This window comes from Salmo salar, chromosome 01 (assembly GCF_965601325.2).
Source record: "Salmo salar chromosome 01, fSalSal1, whole genome shotgun sequence".
Taxonomy (NCBI): Eukaryota; Metazoa; Chordata; class Actinopteri; order Salmoniformes; family Salmonidae; genus Salmo; species Salmo salar.
In genome coordinates this window covers 57,551,911-57,571,553 of record NC_138291.1, presented here as the reverse complement: position 1 = coordinate 57,571,553, position 19,643 = coordinate 57,551,911, and the positions used below count along the sequence as shown (strand labels likewise).

At 40.6% G+C, this 19,643-nt stretch overlaps 1 protein-coding gene and 1 pseudogene across 2 annotated transcripts; one reads left to right on the top strand and one right to left on the bottom strand.

Moving 5' to 3' along the window:
• Positions 1–7,621: 7,621 nt before the first annotated feature.
• LOC100136583 (pentraxin) lies at positions 7,622–10,519 on the bottom strand. The gene is given in 3 exon segments (NM_001123671.1): positions 7,622–8,402; positions 10,281–10,351; positions 10,505–10,519. Coding segments are annotated over 3 exon segments (711 nt in total). The 5' UTR covers positions 10,513–10,519; the 3' UTR covers positions 7,622–7,770.
• Positions 10,520–18,475: 7,956 nt separating this feature from the next.
• On the top strand, positions 18,476–19,286 carry LOC106608633 (serum amyloid P-component-like; annotated as a pseudogene). The gene has a single exon (XR_014392346.1). The product of XR_014392346.1 is annotated as a serum amyloid P-component-like (transcript).
• The last annotated feature ends 357 nt before the right edge of the window (positions 19,287–19,643 follow it).

The window sequence follows — 19,643 nt, the reverse complement described above, 5'->3', positions numbered from 1 at the left end:
CTGTGTGCCAAGCCACGCTGCTTAGCTACAGAAAAAAAGTGAGAAATTCACTGACTTCCTGGGTGCCGTTTATGTGTTTGAATTAATTAAAATTTTAATTAATGAATCTCTATGGCTCCGTTTAATCATGTATACTTTATATGTAATCTTTTGTTGTGGTACTGTTTGGATGTTCGAAACTTTTTATTATCTAGCGTTTGCTGTAAGGTTAGTAGCCTCGTGGCGCTGGTGACGGTTCTTTTGAAGTGGAAGATGGCTCCTCATTGTTACTCAGGGAGGTTTTGTGAGTTCCATTACACTGTGTTTCTAGCTATGCATGCTAGTTAAATTAACAGTTTGAAGCTGTGGACAGGCAAGTGTGCATGTGTGTGTGAATGGTCTTGCACTGGGTAATGAATGAGTGGCAAAATGTGTAGAATCGCAGGAAATTAACTTTAAAATAAAATGCTTTATCTCCGCTGTCAAGAGGGGTCAACTAAAATGTTTTGCTGGAAGGTGGGGCCCACCCAACCAAATCTCACTTGCGCAAGCATTTGTGTGCGTGCGTATGTGTGTGCAAGCCAGGACATAAGATCATATTTTAACTCCCTGTACTGGGCAGATGCATTCCCTGGCAAACAACTCTATTTTCCTAACTCCCTCACAGGCCTGGAAACAACATTGATTTACACTCATCTCGACCTCTGTGTAATAAGTCATATCTAACTGTCAGAGACCACTGGCTGCATTCCCTTTGTCTTCATGAATCTATCTCCCCTGGACTATTACAGTGAAACTGTCCATTTCTAATGTTGCACAATGAATGAATCATCAAGGAGGCTCTCTGGGTGGGTTTGTGAGATCAGCGTGTGGGAGTATGGGGAGGACCAGAATGTTTGTTTGTGTCTCAGGGAGTGTGTGTTTCTCTGAATGCATTTGTGAATCTGTGTGTGTGTGTGTGTGTGTGTGTGTGTGTGTATCAGTGGAGACTGGTGAAGTGAAAAATACATTTATGAGGATGGGAGACCCACGGTATAGGCACAGACAGAGGCACGCACAGAGACACAAAGCATGTTTAAAAAATCGTCAAAGACATAAATCATTTTTACCTAAAACATTTTTCATAGTAAAATATTAAGGGGAATGGGAATGAGACGGTTACTTACACAGTGTTGTGAAGGAATCACAGCAGTGATTGAATGAGGGTATGAGACATGAGTTGAGGCAAGGGCCTAACTTTGTGTCAGATATGGGGGGGTCAGGGTCATTGGGTTCCAGTGTCAACACCCTTCTAGGGGGTACGTGAAATGGTTGTTTCTGGTGAATTTTGAAGGGAAAATACACCCCAAAATATCCTGATTGGTCAATACACCCCAATCCCAACTGAAATAGCAACATTTTTCTATATTCCTTTAAACTTTTTTCTGACTCTTAACTACATTTAAATGTCAAAATCAATCATTTATATTTCTGTACCTTTCGTCACACTTGGCTAGTACATGGTCTTCAATTACTCATTTCTTATATCCAATTAACATATAAGGAGTCGAGGCAATCTGGAAACTTTTTCTGCAGTATTAATTCATAAAATAATGAAACAATAGAACTCAAAATAAACCAATCAGTATGGCGTAATGCTCAATCAGAAGACTTCAAAATAAACCAGTCAGTCTGGTGTCATGCTCAAGCAATAGACTTCAAAAATACATAGCAACAACTCATTGTCATTGACCACCAAGTAAAAAACATACACATTCAATAACAGACACTAACCGGTTGCAACCCTATACAAAAGTGGGCATATAGTGGTAGAGAGAGGGGTCAGATCTTCAGTTTCAATTCACGTAAATGCACCAAACACCTGTTTACCCATGACACTGCCAGAAAGAATATTTGGGCATATTGTTTTCCTATCAATGGTATCCAGCTTGTCCTGGTGGATATGACAAACGGCAACATGGTTCAATCTGCTTTGTGGCATTGTTGAGCGCAGCCCCGTTTTCAACCTCCATGACATCCAAATGAAATCAACATTTAGGCAACAGCAGTTGTTATACTGTAACACTTGGGCTACAGTCAGCAAAGATGAGGAGTTGAACCTGTTGTCCCAATCTGTATGCAATGTGAAATGCTGTGCAACGTGCTTTACCAGACGGCCTTATAACTCAAATTCCAAATTCTCACCTGATGACCTGTTCGTAATCTCCTTGTGCCTGAACGTGGGCGGTGCTCTTCCTCTCTTTATTGACTGTCTTTGAGCCCTGCCATGACAACCTTATGAAATCAGAATGTAGGCAACAACTGTTTTGTTATAGCACTTGGGCTCCACTCAGCAAAGATGAGGAGTTGAACTGAGAGTGCCTTTCACTAACTCAAATTCTCACCTGATGACCTGTTTGTCCTCTCCCTGCCTCAACATGGGCGGTGCTTTCTCTCTCTCACTCTCTCTATTGCTTGTCACTGAACCCTGCCATAGTCATATGACCAAATACCATTATAATCTTACAAAAATTGTTGGCCTAAACAATGATGGGGTTAGCTTATAAACACAAATTAGATTCTGTTTTTATTAGCTAAATTATTTCCTGTCTGGCAATAGGTATAGCTAGCTATACCACTCGTGATAGGGATTGGGGATTGCAATTATTTCCCATGAACGAGGAATTCCCAGTAAGCTCGGGTCATAAGCTCGCGTTGATTAATATTGATTAATATTTTTGATATAATATTTTTGCTGTAATCTCCAAGCGAATGATTTTGCAGAAGATTGTATCTCCGCCGGCCTAGTGGGACCACATCTCCCAAACACCAATAAATTATCAACTTGGATTATTTAGGTTTAGATGGCCATGTTCCCATGCCGTGAGTCCTGACCTACAAAAACAAAGGTGGTCAATCTGTGTGCAGCCTTTTGTTCCTGTCACGTACACAGGCTTTAAGTGCGTGGCCTCCAGATAGAGGGCCTGACAAAAAGTAGGGCAACACAATTGACTAGGTACTGATCTGTTTTAGCTGTAGTGGGCAGCCTAGCTGTTTGGAGGAGATGTTTTCTGTACCCTTGAGTGCCATGTATACAGGGACCTTTGAAATGTTTGGATCCTTTTCTAATGTAAATTTGATTGGTGTTTTCAAATAAAGTATTTAAGTGTGTGTGTGTGTGTGTGTGTGTGTGTGTGTGTGTGTGTGTGTGTGTGTGTGTGTGTGTGTGTGTGTGTGTGTGTGTGTGTGTGCTTTCATGTGAGCGAGACACTAATTAATCCAGGACTCTTACCTCCAGTATCTTCCTCACTATCACTGGAAGCACGAACACTGAATCCTTACATGTGTCGTTTGGAGCCGGGGACAACCAGAACACTGTGTCTTATCAGTGTGTAGTGACAGGTCTGATAATACTGCCTCCAGGGCAGCCTGTCTGAAAGCTGAGATGGATACTGTCCTCCCTCCTAAACTCATCTCTTCCTCTCCCCTCTCTCACCCACTCCATCTCTATTCCTCTATAGCAGACTCCATCTATCTTCCTCTCTCATCTCTCACCCACTTAGTCTCTCCTCTCCCCTCTCCACTCTACCCCCTTTTCCATCTTCCACCCCTACATCACCTCCACCTCTCTACACACACATCCCCCTTCTCTCACCCCTTCCATCTTCCCTCTCCACCCCCCTGGACACAACCCCCGCCTCCCTCCCTCTTTCTTTCCCTCCCTCCTCTCTCTTTATCTTCCTGTCTTATCAGGGGAATGTGGTCGGGGAGGTCAGGGCAGCTGGTCAGGGTCAGAGGTCAAGCAGTGGAGCGACTAGCCGCTCACTCTCTCAGGCTTTAATTAACCCCTTCAGACCTGGTTTATCTGGCACTGGGGTCTGGGGCAGTGGTGTACCGCAGATTTGCCGGTCCCCCACAACGTCTTAGCACCGGTTATGAAGTTTATGATATGCATATCACCCTCCTGTTTTTATTGTAGTTTTATTATACTCTCCCATCTTTCAGGAACAGCTTCTCCCTGACTGGGGATCAGCCAGCATTTCTTCATCAAGCCTGTAGCAGTATTACACATTTGTCCAGGACGCCAGGATGTGGACAGGGCTCGCGGCTTGCTAAGGCGTTGTGGATGGGGATAAAGGAAGAGCTTGAACTGCGAGCAACGGCTCAGAGGATTCAAAACCCAGTGCGAGACAGTTTTTTTTTTAATTCTTCTGTTTTAACCCTTTAGCAAAAATTGACCCTTGGAATTAATGCATGAACTGAACTGTCAAACTTTGAATTGCAGGTTGATTTATCCAGACAGGTTCCACTGCTGAAACCTGGATTTGATGCATTGCTGCATGTAAGGGGACTGGCCATCGCTTGTCCCATCTAGATAGCATAGCAGTATCAGTCACACACTAGTGATATCCGTGCACGCACACAAGCACGCAGGGAGGCACAAACACACGCACATGCACACCCACAGAGTGTAAACAGACAGTCACTGAGAACAAGCAAACCAGTAAGATGAGTGAAGTATGGAGTAGTATTGTTTTTTTTAGACTCAAATATGGATAAATGCACATCTCGAATGGCTTATTTTGATCAATCTCTTTAGTTACTGACATGGACACACTTTGGTCAACTTCTATAGATAGAACGATTCAGTTAGTATGATGAAATGTTAAATCCTTGAAATTGCTCAATGATTTCAACATCATCACATTGCAAATATTGCTCAAATGTCCTAACCCTCATTTGGTGTTTGTTTGGGTTTGGTGTTTGTCCCGGAAAACACAACAACCCCCCCCCCCCCACCCCCACAGATTTTTAAACAAGAAAATAAGATCTATAACACCAAATAAGTGAAAATTGTGTTGTGTTATATGATGCAAGAAAGCATCATATTTCTTTTATCAAATGTTATTACCATACAGAGAATCAGACAAAAATGTATGTAGTAACTGGCAAACTAGCAAAGAATATCAACAAATAAGCACACACGGCTACACTCAGCGCTAGAAGGCTACTCCGATTTACTCCTCAGCCTAAAGCAAAACCACACACTCAATCTTGCAAATGTATATTTGGTTTGGTTTGTTGCATTGAAAGGGACTGATATTATGTTGATTTGATGAACAATTACCAGAAATTACCCTTCGATAAGCCCCGACCCAGAGTTTTGGGCAAACGAATTGCAGAGCTAAAATGAATAGCAACTGTCATCAAGTCCGACACCTTGGACAAGCTCTCATTTCAAACGGCAATGGCAAAAACTGAGAGTTTTAAATGGTTAAATCATTGAACAGTGCATCATGGCAACGTGGATTCCTGAAATACAGAGCCTATTGATGGAGTCATTTTTAAAATCTGAAATAATACTTGTGTTACATTGTTTGCTAGCTCAGCTGGTTATTTAGTTCTCAGTCTCATTGACAAAACATGTTCCTAACACTAGGTACACTACATGACCAAAAGTATGTGGACACCTACTCGTCAAACATCTCATTCCAAAATCATGGATATTAATATGGAGTTGGTCCCCCCTTTGCTGCTATAACAGCCTCAATTCTTCTGGGAAGGCTTTCCATTAGACGTTGGAACATTGCTGCGGGGACCTTTCAGCCACAAGAGCATTAGTGAGGTCGGGCACTGATGTTGGGCGATTAGGCCTGGCTCGCAGACGCTGTTCCAATTCATCCCAAAGTTGTTCGATGGGGTTGAGGTCAGGGCTCTGTACAGGCCAGTCAAGTTCTTCCACAGCGATCTCAACAAACCATTTCTGTATGGACCTCACTTTGAGCTGAAACAGTAAAAGGCCTTCCCCAAACTGTTGCCACGATATTGGAAGCACAGAATCTTCTAGAATGTCATTGTATGCTGTAGCGTTAAGATTTCCCTTCACTGGAACTAAGCGGCCTATATATATATATATAATAGTTTGGGCTAGGCCCCTTAGTTCCAGTGAAGGGAATATATTTATTTATTTACATAGCCAAGTCATATAAGAACAAATTCTTATCTTACAATGACGGCCTACCCTGGCCAAACACTCCCCTTACCCGTACGATGCTGGACCAATTGTGCGCCGCCCTATGGGACTCCCGATCATGGCCGGTTGTGATACAGCCCGGGATCAAACCAAAGTCTGTAGTGATGCCTCTAACACTGAGATACAGTGCCTTAGACTGCTGCACCACTCGGGAGCCATTAAAAGCAGCCCCAGACCATTACTCCTCCTCCACCATCTTTACAGTTGACACTATGCATTGGGGCAGGTAGCCTTCTCCTGGCATCCGCCAAACCCAGATTAATCCCTTGGACTGCCAGATGGTGAAGAGTGATCCATCACTCCAGCGAACGCTTTTCCACTGCTCCAGAGTCCAATGGCGACACACTTTACACAGCTGCTCTGCCATGGAAACCCAGAGCTCTATCAGAGTGACCATCGGGTTCTTGGTCACCTCCCTGACGAAGGCCCTTCAATGCTGCAGAAAGTTTTTGGAACCCTTCCCCAGATCTTTGCCTTGACACAATCCTGTCTCGGAGCTCTACAGACAATTACTTTGACCTTATGGTTTGGTTTTTGCTCTGACATGCTGTGTTGACTGTGGGACCTTATATAAACAGGTGTGTGCATTTCCAAATCATGTCTAATCATTTTAATTTACCACAGGTGGACTCCAATGAAATTGTAGAAACATCTCAACAATGATCAATAGAAACAGGATGCACCTGAGCTCAATTTCGAGTCTCATTGCAAAAGGGTCTGAATACTTATGTAAATAAGATTATAAATATATATAAATAATTGTGCCAAAAAAATTCTAAAAACCTGTTAACACTTTGTGATTATAGGGTATTTAGTGTAGATTGCTGATGTTTATTTATTAATACATTTTAGAATAACTGGTCTGAATTCTTACTGAAGGTACTGTATATTTTTTGATATTTTCCTTTATTATTTAGAGAGAACTAAGATTTCTGGTAAACCTGGGAATTTTGGGAACATTACCAGAGCTTTGCAACCCTAATTGACCAGTGCAGGATCATCTCCTTGCTCAGTATCAAAGGGAAGTTCTTCTTCAGCACTGTAGCTAGGCGGCTGTCAGACTTCCTCTCCAACAACAGCTACATCGATACTGATGAGATGAGAGCGATGCAAGACTTGGCTCTCACACAGTCACATGTAGGGCGCGTTCCTCTGTGCAGGCGTTGCTGACGCATGCCACATGTTAAAACGCCTTGATAGGTATTTTACATCAACTGTTACAGCAATCTGGTGCCCGATGACACAGTCAATTACGTGGCACGAAACTATTGGTTGATTCATGCAATGTCTGAGCAGGTGAAAGCGACCTACAATGTGGTAGCTACAGGACCAAAGCAACAGAGAAGTTTAGCCTCACTTCATGCATTTCTGAGTCAACCTTTAGGTCTTTAAAGCTAGAATCCTTTTAACACTAACAAAGCGGTCACCCCACCTCTGATTTGGTAAAAAGCTGATGGGCCTGGAGAACTGTAACCACTCTCAAATTCATAGATAGAGCTATGAATGCAGAGCTATGGATGCAAGGACTGGTCATCCATAATATCAGCATTATAGTTTTTGTTTATTCATATTTTATGTCACTAATGAGACATGAGCATTGAAAATCTAAAATCAAGGATTTATTGATTTGATTCAAGACATAAACAACAGTGTGACACAGCAGAGCAACAAACATGCATCTTATGTTACATTTTCAACTTGTAAATGTGTATTCAGTAAATTTTCAGGAACCAAGGAAATGTATAAGAATGCTGATCACATCTGAGCAATTTCTTTTGCTAATAATTATAACATTCACTTCTAAATTCACTTCTCTCTATGAACACTTTTCCCTCAACAGTGAACTCCAATGCTTTCCAGTTGAGAATATTTCCTGGAGTAAATCTATTCAACTGCATATACAATTGTATTTCACAGGGAGAGATGACACTGTCCCAGAAGTGGACGTCAGTAACCTCCCCCACAAAGGATTGTGAGACATCAAAACCTCCGCCATAACTGTCTTGCTCTTGAACTAACATTATACTTGGTGTGCCAGTTACAGATGTATCAGGTTTAAGAATCCTCCGTGCACTTCGCTTCCCATTAACCCACAGCTGGGTCAGACCACTTTTAGAGTCCCAGGTCCAGCAGATGGAGATCCATTCATTTTTTGAATCTGGCAAACTGATGAAATCCAGTGACGCTCCCTTGATATGCACTCGGTACACACCCATGGAGCGTTTGTACAACAACAAATCATTGTCATGAGACTGGGTTGCCAGAGAAAAAAGGGACTGGCCTCGTTCTTGCTCAGAGTTGAACCTCTGACACATGGTCATAGCAGAAATGGGCTCTGAGACGTTCGCATGGAGCTTTACATGTGAGGTGCTTGTCGCCATTGGGATTACGAACACTTTACCTGAGAGATCTGTAGGACATGTAGAGAGTTAAACTCACCATTAAATAATGTTAAAACAAACCTGCAAGTCAGTCCAATGTGAGTTAATAGTCACAATATTAAAAATGTTAATGCTTTACGTCCAAATCATCTAAAATGTATTGTGTAGCTCAATGAAGTTACTGATAGATTATTTGGACATGAAGCGCAAACATTTTTAATATCGGGACTATTGACTTGCCTTGGATTTGTGCCACAAATGCAAAAAAGTTAGCATTTGGTAACTGCAGACTTGGGCAGAAAATAGTTGTATTTTGTAGTTTATTTGTAAATTCAAACTTTTCAAATACTTGAGGTAGTCGAATATAGGTTATATAGCGTTTCAACTAAAGGCCAAAAAAAATACAGGTCTCAGAAAATTATTTTTGAATACCTCTCATAAAACAAAATAGTATTCAAAGGTATTTGAATATGTGCAAGTTATATGAAAACAAAATAAAACATTATTTGATGGCTGCCAAATATTTGATGAAGAACCTAAAAACTACAACAGTTAGTTCATCGAGTCTAAATATATGATCATAAGCACATGGTTTGGAGAGCTTTTAGATATGCATCTTCAAAATGACTAATAATTCTATTTTCATTAAGACTGAGACATAAGGTAATACAGTATCACTTGACATCAAGATCCAATACATGTGTAGTAACTTTCTGATTGTTACAATAGCAACAGTGTTGTTACATAGGACATTGGAATTTGCTTTAGAATTGCATAATGGAATTATTACATAAGTGGAATAAGGAACAGTCACTATTCCTAGTAGTTACAAAGATAGTATTATGTATCAACATGCTAATATAAAAGGTTGCTCCAGAAGTAGTAACAGTTTTATTACACAGGCACAAGAACAGTTTCATGTTATTGAGAATGCTCACAGTAACAAAATATGGCTATTACGTGTCGAAAGGAAACTAAATATCACAAAACTGTCTTCTTGAATCAACTAAAGCCAAGGTTGGTGGAAAATCCTGTTAGTTTGTATTCTGAATAAACTATCCCTTTAAAGTTGGTAGAGTGTGTGTTTGAAACAAGAACACACCCTCAGATGACAAAGGTGTTCAAAGTTGCTTTTGCTAAGCATCCAACTTGCTGTTTGCAAATGGCTTTGAATTGAACCTTTAACCTTTTCAGTGGCATGTTGAAAGAGTCATACAGTACAGTAGTTGAGTATAACAACTGATTTATACTTACTGTATCTGTACAAAATATCATTTGTTAATTGGTTTGATTTGATTTTGTACACCTGAGGCAATGGACATTCAGGAGAATGGGCATTTACAAAATGTTCAGATAGAAATGTATTGTGTAGATCAAATATGACTGTCAGATGGAAGATTCGGAATAGTATAGGAGATTGTGTGCTCTATTTATTCTATTTCTATCTTCAACATGCAGTTCCAGATACAGCCCTGCCATTAGTTGAATGCAGCCAATCCAATAGTTTTAGAAAAGTGGTCACTTCCTGAGATCTGCATTCAAATAATTGTTTTAAGTAGTTGCTTTCTCAGATCTGTATTCAAATAGTTTTAAAACGTAGTTACTTGCTGAGATCTGTATTAAACTAGTTTTGAAAGGTAGTCACTTTCTGAGATCTGTATTAAACTAGTTTTGAAAGGTAGTCACTTTCTGAGATCTGTATTCAAATAGTTGTAGTCGTCTCCAAAGTAGCTATTTGTTCCCCCTGAAAAATAGTAGCATTCACAAAACATAGTTTAAACGTTATTCCAGGTCTAAGAAACCGTGTCCAAGTAAACTAAACTAAACCAAAGCATGGATTTCTGTCAAACCTTGTCCATAGACTGTTACCAGGGAAAGAATAAAATCTCTCTCAAAGAAACTCTCACCTTGATGTTCACCATAACAGCCATAGATCAGGGGCAGCAAAAACACCAGCTTCGCCATTAGATTGAGTGCACTGTAGAAAGAGAACAACAAATCGCTGAAAGTAGCACACTTACTATTATTAAATCAGCCTTCAAGAACCCTTCTGAGTTCTTTGCAAAAAAAATGTATAAATGATGCTGAATTGACTGTGGAGTTCACAAAAGTCATTGGGATTGAAAAGTACCTCTCCATATTTTTGGGAATCCTGATGAAGGGTAGCAAACCAGTTTCACCTAAAACCTCCTCTGTTTTCCTCTTTTTAAATCAACGGTTGGCAGGGGTGTAATGATTACTGACCAATGGGGAAGAATACAAACAACTCCCACTTGGGTCATCAGTGTCATTTCAGGGGAATTTGAATGGGGTTGTTAATGTGTATCAGTCAGATTCAATCAAACCTGCAAGGTTATTCATCTCTGTTTACACAACAACCTGTGCAGACACACACTGGGAAAAAGTCAATAAAGATATCATGCTTTTTCTGTTTCATTCTCCTCTGAAAATAACAAACTTTGCACTTTGCACAGAGTTCATCTGCATACACATTCTAAAATAAAGACACCAAAAAATTGGTATGAGATAGTATTGCACTATTATTGTAACGGCCGTCGTTGAAGAGAGAAGGGGACCAAGGCGCAGCGGGTTGCGTGCTCATCATTATTTTATTTATATTAAAGTGAACACGAAAACAATAAACAAAGAACGACAGACCGACAGTTTTACAGGCTAATAATAACAGCAGTGCAAAATACAACTGCCCACAAAGAGACAGGTCAAAACAAGCTACCTAAATATGACTCCCAATCAGGAACAACGATGTACAGCTGTTCCTGATTGAGAGACACACCAGGCCAACAAAGAAATACAAAACCTAGAAAACCTAGAAACCCAAAACATACACCAAAAACCCCAGAACACATAAATACAATCCCCCTCTACATACACATAACCCCCTGAACCATATAAAACAAATACCCTCTGCCACGTCCTGACCAAACTACCATAACCAATAACCCCTATTCTGGTCAGGACGTGACAATTATTTTCAGAGCTTCTTGTGTTTTCTTTCTGGCATCAAACATATTCACTTAATACACAGGAATACTGATTTGTACAATGACTTTTAGAGTGAAAGATGCCATGTACATCAAATTATGACTATTGTCATTGTAATTTATAAAACACAACATTATCAATACCTGGTGAATGATTCTTGCTTTTGTTTTGCTAGCAGTTAAATAAAGTTATCTCCTTGAAAACTTTTCCCCCAGGAGTGAACTCCAGTGCTTACCAGTTGAGAATACTTGTAATTAACACTGTAACAAGTATTGCAGACAACAGACAACATGAAAAGCGGCAACACAGAGCTAGGGATTATGTTCACATATCTGATTGACCTTTAGCCACGTCTTCATGTTTTTTGTGAAAGTGGGATAGGTGGTGCAGTTATGTGTGTCTGATGGCAGTGTATTCCAGACATGGGAAGCTCTCACAGAGAAAGCGGATTTACTAAAGGTGCTTTTCCTTAAGGGAAAAGACAGTCAACTCTCATGGCAGACCTTGTGGATCTGCTGCCATATGTTTGGGTTTTCTGTTTAACAAAAATACTGAGTGGAGGGGGAGCCAGGCCATTTAGGATCTTGAGTACAAGACATGCGTCGGTGTATTGCACAATATTTTCCCAACTCAGGAGCTCATGCTTTCTGAGGATGTAACAGTAATGATGGCTATTGGGCTTCCTTTCAAGCATTTTGAGAGCCTGTTTGTAGACAGACTGAATGGGTTTTAATGTTGTACAGCAAGCTTGGGCCCAACTAGTCAAGCAGTATGTTAAGTAGGGGAGTATCATAGATTTTAAGTACTGTTTTGCTACCTCTGTAGTCAAACAATTTTGTATAAATCGGTAATTAGCTAGGTTGAATTTGGTTATTTGAATTACCTTCTTCACCTGATTTTTAAAAGAGAAGTTGGAATCAAGTAAGATGCCAAGATACTTAAAATCAGATACCACCTGGAGCTTCTCCCCTGACACATAGACATCTGGCTCAGTAGCATCTGTTGCCCTCTTTGTGAAGAACATGCAGACAGTTCTTTTCACATTTTCACTTTTCACTGAGCCACTTTGTAACCTGGACCATTACAGTAGTGAGTTCTTGTGCAGCTTGTTGTTTGCTCTTTGCATGCACATATATCACTGTATCATCTGCATACATTTAAACTTCAGACCCAGTACAGACAGAAGGCAGATATTTAATGTACAGGCTGAACAGGAGGGGCCCCAGTATTGACCCTTGGGGCACACCCATATCATAGCTAAGAGTGGGCGACACCTCATTGCTCACTCTGACACACTGAGTTCTGCCTTCAAGGTATGATTTCATCCATCTCAAGGCATCAAGGGAAAATTTGAACTTGGACAGTTTTGTGATGAGAATCTCATGGTTAACACTATCAAAAGCCATCCTTAGGTCCAGAAACACAGCCCCAACAACGCCCCCTTTGTCCATCTTAGACCTCACATTTTCCAGAAGAAAGCGGTTGGCCGTTTCTGTGGAGTGTTTCGCTCTGAAGCCAAACAGCATGGAGTGTAATGTGAAGGGGCTGTTGTTGAGGTGGGCAATCAGTTCTCCGTTCAGTTCTGGTTCTGCTACAGACTTTTCAACAACCTTCGATACCACAGGTAGTATACTAATGGGCCTGTAGTTACTCACGTCAGCAGGGTCACCCGATTTAAAGATGGCCGTTATTATGGCCGACTTCCATACCCTTGGAAACACCCCCAGACCAATAGATGTGTTGGTGACCTTAGTAACGTGGACAATGACTGACTCTTTGTAGTTTTTAAGAAAGGTAGAGTCCAGCCCAAACATACCTTTGGCTTTAGAGTTCTTTAGTGAGCTAATCACCTTGTTCACCTTTGACTCAGAAACCTCCCTTATGATGAAGAAAGGTTGAGCATCATTTACTAGCACTGGGCCCAAGAAACCAGTGGAGGGGTTCTGTGTCAGTACCCTGACAGAGTCAATAAAGTTGGAATTGAAGGCAATTGCTATTTCGACTGCATCCTGTTAGATTGTTATTCACCATGATTTCTAGTCTTTTTGCAGTGTTACTATGGTCTTTCCCTGTTAACTTTTTTCAATTCTCCCAGATCAATTTAGAATTTCCCTTTGCTTCACCAATTATGTTAATAAAAAAGTTTGCCTTGGCCTGTCTGATTTCTTTCATCACCTTATTTCTCAACATGGTAAACCTACGTCTGTCATGCTCTAATTTGGATTTTAGGGCTGTTTTTAGAGCATAATCTCGTTCTTTCATCAATTTACATATTTCTCCATTTAGCCAAGAAAGAGTGCTCTTTTGGCCAGGTTTGGATTTGAATTTCTTTAGGAAACCATTTATTGTAGTCTGGATTGTGGATAGAAAAACCTGACTATCAGCTTCCACATCTGTATAGGACAAGAGATCATTCCAGGTAATTCCCTTAATTGCGTTTTAAAAATAATTTTATTCACTCTTAGGTATTCTTAGTTGATCCGGCCTTCTAACAGTAGAGAGGTTAAACCTGTTCTTAGAAGGATTTCTGGCTGTAAGTGTCAGATTATGATCAGACAGCCCAGTAACCATATTGAATGATTTAGTCACTCTCTCTGGTTTATTACTGAACACCAGGTTAATCTGTGTTTTAGAGCAACAAGTCACCCTGGTTGGCCCTTTAACTAGCTGTGTAAGGTCAAAGGTATTAGTGATCCGTTTGAGGGTTTTCCTACAAGACTTGTCTTCATAATTAATGTTAAAATCTCCCATTAAGAAGACCTCTTTCCCAAAATCACATTCCCTAAGCATGTTATTAAACTGATCAAAAAACACACTTTTGGTGGAAGGTGGTCTATACATTCCAATAAGGGTAAAAGACATTTGGGGAAAGAGTGTAACATTCAGGCCAATACATTCTAGTTCATTTTCACATGACCACTCAATTTGTTTACATCGGATATGTTCTTTAATGTAAATCATCAGAACCCCTCCTCTTCCTTCAATCCTGTCTCTCCTGAAAACATTGTAGCCAGGCACAATCAAAGCAGCATATGGAGAGTTTTTATGGAGCCATGTCTCTGAAAGGCAGTGGAAGTCAAGGTTGAAGTCTGTGAGAAGATGTTGAATTTGATCACTTTTTGGAATGACACTACGAATGTTCAAGTGCCCCCCTAGTAGTCCCTTGGGCTTCGCTCGTGGGTCCCAGATGACTCGAGAGTGATTGACACATTGAAAAAAGTTAAATTTTCTGTGTTTTCTGACAGCTGGATTTAGGCCTTTTGTTTTCGTTTTGATTAGGGGCAGTTCGGTAGTGCAATTAACAATCCCTCCCGCTTGCACTGGATGCGGGGAACTAAATAAAACAGCTTGCGTACCAGAAGCAGAGTAAGGGATCGCATATGGGTATGTTTGAAGAGTCAAATTCCATCCTGGAGCCGGGTGAGTCGAGAGAAACCATGGGACCATAGCACTCACCCACTTCCGCAGCGGCGACGATCAGTGGACGAGGCCATCCACTGCTTTCCACTCCGGTGAGTATCGCTGGCTCGGTGATGTTAGGCCCAGGAGGGTAGTGAACAGGTAGTTTAACAGTTTCCGATAAATGTTGGACTTGTGTTTGTTATGCCTAAGCGGTTCAGTGGAATAGGGAGCGAGGTAGACTTGGCCATTATTCAGAATATTATGGTATGCTGTGTACTGTCCGCTCCCGTGGAACGGTGAACCGATGTGTTTGGTGTTGATATTCTCCGGCAGTCGATTGAGTGTGTCATCCCAGCAAGGACGCACTGAGATTATCAGTTGAACAGCTACATAACTGACAATCATGGCAATGTACTGGAGATAAAACACATGATTGCGCTTTAAATCTTTGCATGAGTTACTTAGCTGGGGTTGGCGTACACCTGATGTTTTAGATAAAATAACTGCTTTCGTAGGAGAAGTGGCACCTGCCACACCACCCTCCTTTCCGTCTGCCATTGTGCTACTTGTTAAATTCACTTCAGTACGTTCATCTATAGGAGACAGAACGTGTCTCCTTCCTGAGCGGTCAGGCAGTGATGCAGTGACGTGTCCTTTAAGTCAGGATTCCTATTTGACTCAGCCATGCCTCCTTGCCCGTCCAACATTTCCTCATCTCCCACCCCTTCTAATGCAACTTGCCCCGATGCTCCTCCTTTTTTTTCCTCTGCCCCGCTACAAAGTTTCTCCCTGCAGGCGGTCACTGAGTCCAAGGTGCTAAAGGAGCTCCTTAAACTTGACCCCAAAAAAACATCTGGGTCAGATGGTTTAGACCCTTTCTTCTTTAAGGTTGCTGCCCCTATCATTGCCAAGCCTATCTCTGACCTTTTTAACCTGTCTCTCCTCTCTGGGGAAATTCTCATTACTTGGAAGGCAGCCACAATGCGTCCTTTTTTTAAAGGGGGAGATCAAGCTGATCCTAACTGTTATATGCCAATTTCTATTTTGCCCTGTTTATCAAAAGTGTTGGAAAAACGTGTCAATAATCAACTGACTGGCTTTCTTGATGTCTATAGTATTCTCTCTGGTATGGAATCTGGTTTCTGCTGAGGTTATGGATGTGTCCCTGCAACCTTAAAGGTCCTAAATGATGTCACCATTGCCCTTGATTCTAAGCAATGTTGTGCTGCTATTTTATTTACTTGGCCATAGCTTTTGATACGATAGACCATTTCATTATTTTGGTGTCTTGGTGTCTCTGAGGGGTCTTTTGCCTGGTTTGCCTGGTTAGCTAACTACCTCTCAAAGAGTGCAGTGTAAAAATCAAACATCTGCTGTCTCAGCCACTGCATGCCAGCAAGGGAGTATCCCAAGGCTCAATCCTAGGCCCCACGCTCTTCTCAATTTACATCAACAACATTGCTCAGGCAGTAGGAAGCTCTCTCATCAATTTATATGCAGATGATACTTATACTCAGCTACCCCCCCCCCCCCCCCCCCCCGATTCTGTGTTAAACACTCTAAAACAAAGCTTCCTTAGCGTCCAACAAGTTTTCTCCGCCCTTAACCTTGTTTTAAACACCTCCAAAACAAAGGTCATGTGATTTAGTAAGAACAATACCACTCTCCCCACCGGTGTGATTACTACTTCTGAGAGTTTATAGCTTGAGGTAGTCACCTCATAAAAGTACTTGGGAGTATGGCTAAACGGTACACTGTCCTTCTCTCAGCACATATCAAAGCTGCAGGCTAAGATTAAATCTAGACTTGGTTTCCTCTATCGTAATCACTCCTCTTTCACCCCAGCTGCCAATCTAACCATGATTCAGATGACCATCATACCCATGCTAGATTACGGAGGCATAATTTATAGATCGGCAGATAAGGGTGATCTCGAGCTGCTAGATGTTCTTTACCATTCGGCCATCAGATTTGCCATCAATGCTCCTTAGAGGACACATCACTGCACTCTATACTACTCTGTAAATTGGTCATCTCTGTATACCCGTCGCAAGATCAACTGGTTTACGCTTATTTATAAAACCCTGTTAGGCATCACTCCCCCTAAGGGAGTAGTACACAGCATTGTACGAGATCTTCAGTTTCTTGGCAATTTCTCACATGGATTAGCCTTCATTTCTCAGAACAAGAATAGACTGACGAGTTTCAGAAGAAAGTTATTTGTTTGTTATGGCCAGTGGATAGAAGCTGTTTTAGCTTTTTATTCATTGTTAAACCTTTGTATTTACAGTATGCAATTACCACCAGTTACATGTTGTGATGTCAGTGTAACTATGAGTTATTACAATTAACTGCAATACTTGTTACAGTGTTAATTACAAGTATTCTCAACTGGTAAGCACTGGAGTTCACACCTGGGGGAAAAGTGTTCAAGGAGATAAGTTAATTTAACTGCTAGCAAAACAAAAGCAAGAATCATTCACCAGGTATTGATAATGTTGTGTTTTATAAATTACAATGACAATAGTCATAATTTGATGTACATGGCACCTTTCACTCTAAAAGTCATTGTACAAATCAGTATTCCTGTGTATTATGTGAATATCTTTGATGCCAGAAAGAAAACATAAGAAGCTCTGAAAATAATAGTGCAATACTATCTCATACCAATTTTTTGGTGTCTTTATTTTAGAATGTGTATGCAGATGAACTCTGTGCAAAGTGCAAAGTTTGTTATTTTCAGAGGAGAATGAAACAGAAAAAGCATGATATCTTTATTGACTTTTTCCCAGTGTGTGTCTGCACAGGTTGTTGTGTAAACAGAGATGAATAACCTTGCAGGTTTGATTGAATCTGACTGATACACATTAACAACCCCATTCAAATTCCCCTGAAATGACACTGATGACCCAAGTGGGAGTTGTTTGTATTCTTCCCCATTGGTCAGTAATCATTACACCCCTGCCAACCGTTGATTTAAAAAGAGGAAAACAGAGGAGGTTTTAGGTGAAACTGGTTTGCTTCCCTTCATCAGGATTCCCCAAAATATGGAGAGATCATTTTCAATCCCAATGACTCTGTGAACTCCACAGTCAATTCAGCATCATTTATACATTTGTTTTTGCACAGAACTCAGAATGAAAATAGAAAATAGAAATAGAATAAATAGAGCACACACAATCTCCTATACTATTCCAATCCTCAATCTGACAGTCATATTTGATCTACACAATACATTTCTATCTGAACGTTTTGTAAACGTCCATTCTTCCTGAATGTCCATTGCCTCAGGTGTACATAATCAAATCAAACCAATTAACAAATTATATTTTGTACAGATGCCTTTAGTTGAAACGCTATATGAACTATATTCGACTACCTCAAATATTTGAAAAGTTTGTATTTACAAATAAACTACAAAATACAACTATTTTCTGCTCAAGTCTGCAGTTACCAAATGCTAACTTTTTTGCATTTGTGGCACAAATCCAATGCAAGTCAATAGTCCCGATATTAAAAATGTTTGCGCTTCATGTCCAGATAATCTATAAGTAACTTCAATGAGCTACACAATACATTTTAGATGATTTGGACATAAAGCCTTAACATTTTTAATATTGTGACTATTAACTCACATTGGACTGACTTGCAGGTTTGTTTTAACATTATTTAATGGTGAGTTTAACTCTCTACATGTCCTACAGATCTCTCAGGTAAAGTGTTCGTAATCCCAATGGCGACAAGCACCTCACATGTAAAGCTCCATGCGAACGTCTCAGAGCCCATTTCTGCTATGACCATGTGTCAGAGGTTCAACTCTGAGCAAGAACGAGGCCAGTCCCTTTTTTCTCTGGCAACCCAGTCTCATGACAATGATTTGTTGTTGTACAAACGCTCCATGGGTGTGTACTGAGTGCATATCAGGGGAGCGTCACTGGATTTCATCAGTTTGCCAGATTCAAAAAATGAATGGATCTCCATCTGCTGGACCTGGGACTCTAAAAGTGGTCTGACCCAGCTGTGGGTTAATGGGAAGCGAAGTGCACGGAGGATTCTTAAACCTGATACATCTGTAACTGGCACACCAAGTATAATGTTAGTTCAAGAGCAAGACAGTTATGGCGGAGGTTTTGATGTCTCACAATCCTTTGTGGGGGAGGTTACTGACGTCCACTTCTGGGACAGTGTCATCTCTCCCTGTGAAATACAATTGTATATGGAGTTGAATAGATTTACTCCAGGAAATATTCTCAACTGGAAAGCATTGGAGTTCACTGTTGAGGGAAAAGTGTTCATAGAGAGAAGTGAATTTAGAAGTGAATGTTATAATTATTAGCAAAAGAAATTGCTCAGATGTGATCAGCATTCTTATACATTTCCTTGGTTCCTGAAAATTTACTGAATACACATTTACAAGTTGAAAATGTAACATAAGATGCATGTTTGTTGCTCTGCTGTGTCACACTGTTGTTTATGTCTTGAATCAAATCAATAAATCCTTGATTTTAGATTTTCAATGCTCATGTCTCATTAGTGACATAAAATATGAATAAACAAAAACTATAATGCTGATATTATGGATGACCAGTCCTTGCATCCATAGCTCTGCATTCATAGCTCTATCTATGAATTTGAGAGTGGTTACAGTTCTCCAGGCCCATCAGCTTTTTACCAAATCAGAGGTGGGGTGACCGCTTTGTTAGTGTTAAAAGGATTCTAGCTTTAAAGACCTAAAGGTTGACTCAGAAATGCATGAAGTGAGGCTAAACTTCTCTGTTGCTTTGGTCCTGTAGCTACCACATTGTAGGTCGCTTTCACCTGCTCAGACATTGCATGAATCAACCAATAGTTTCGTGCCACGTAAT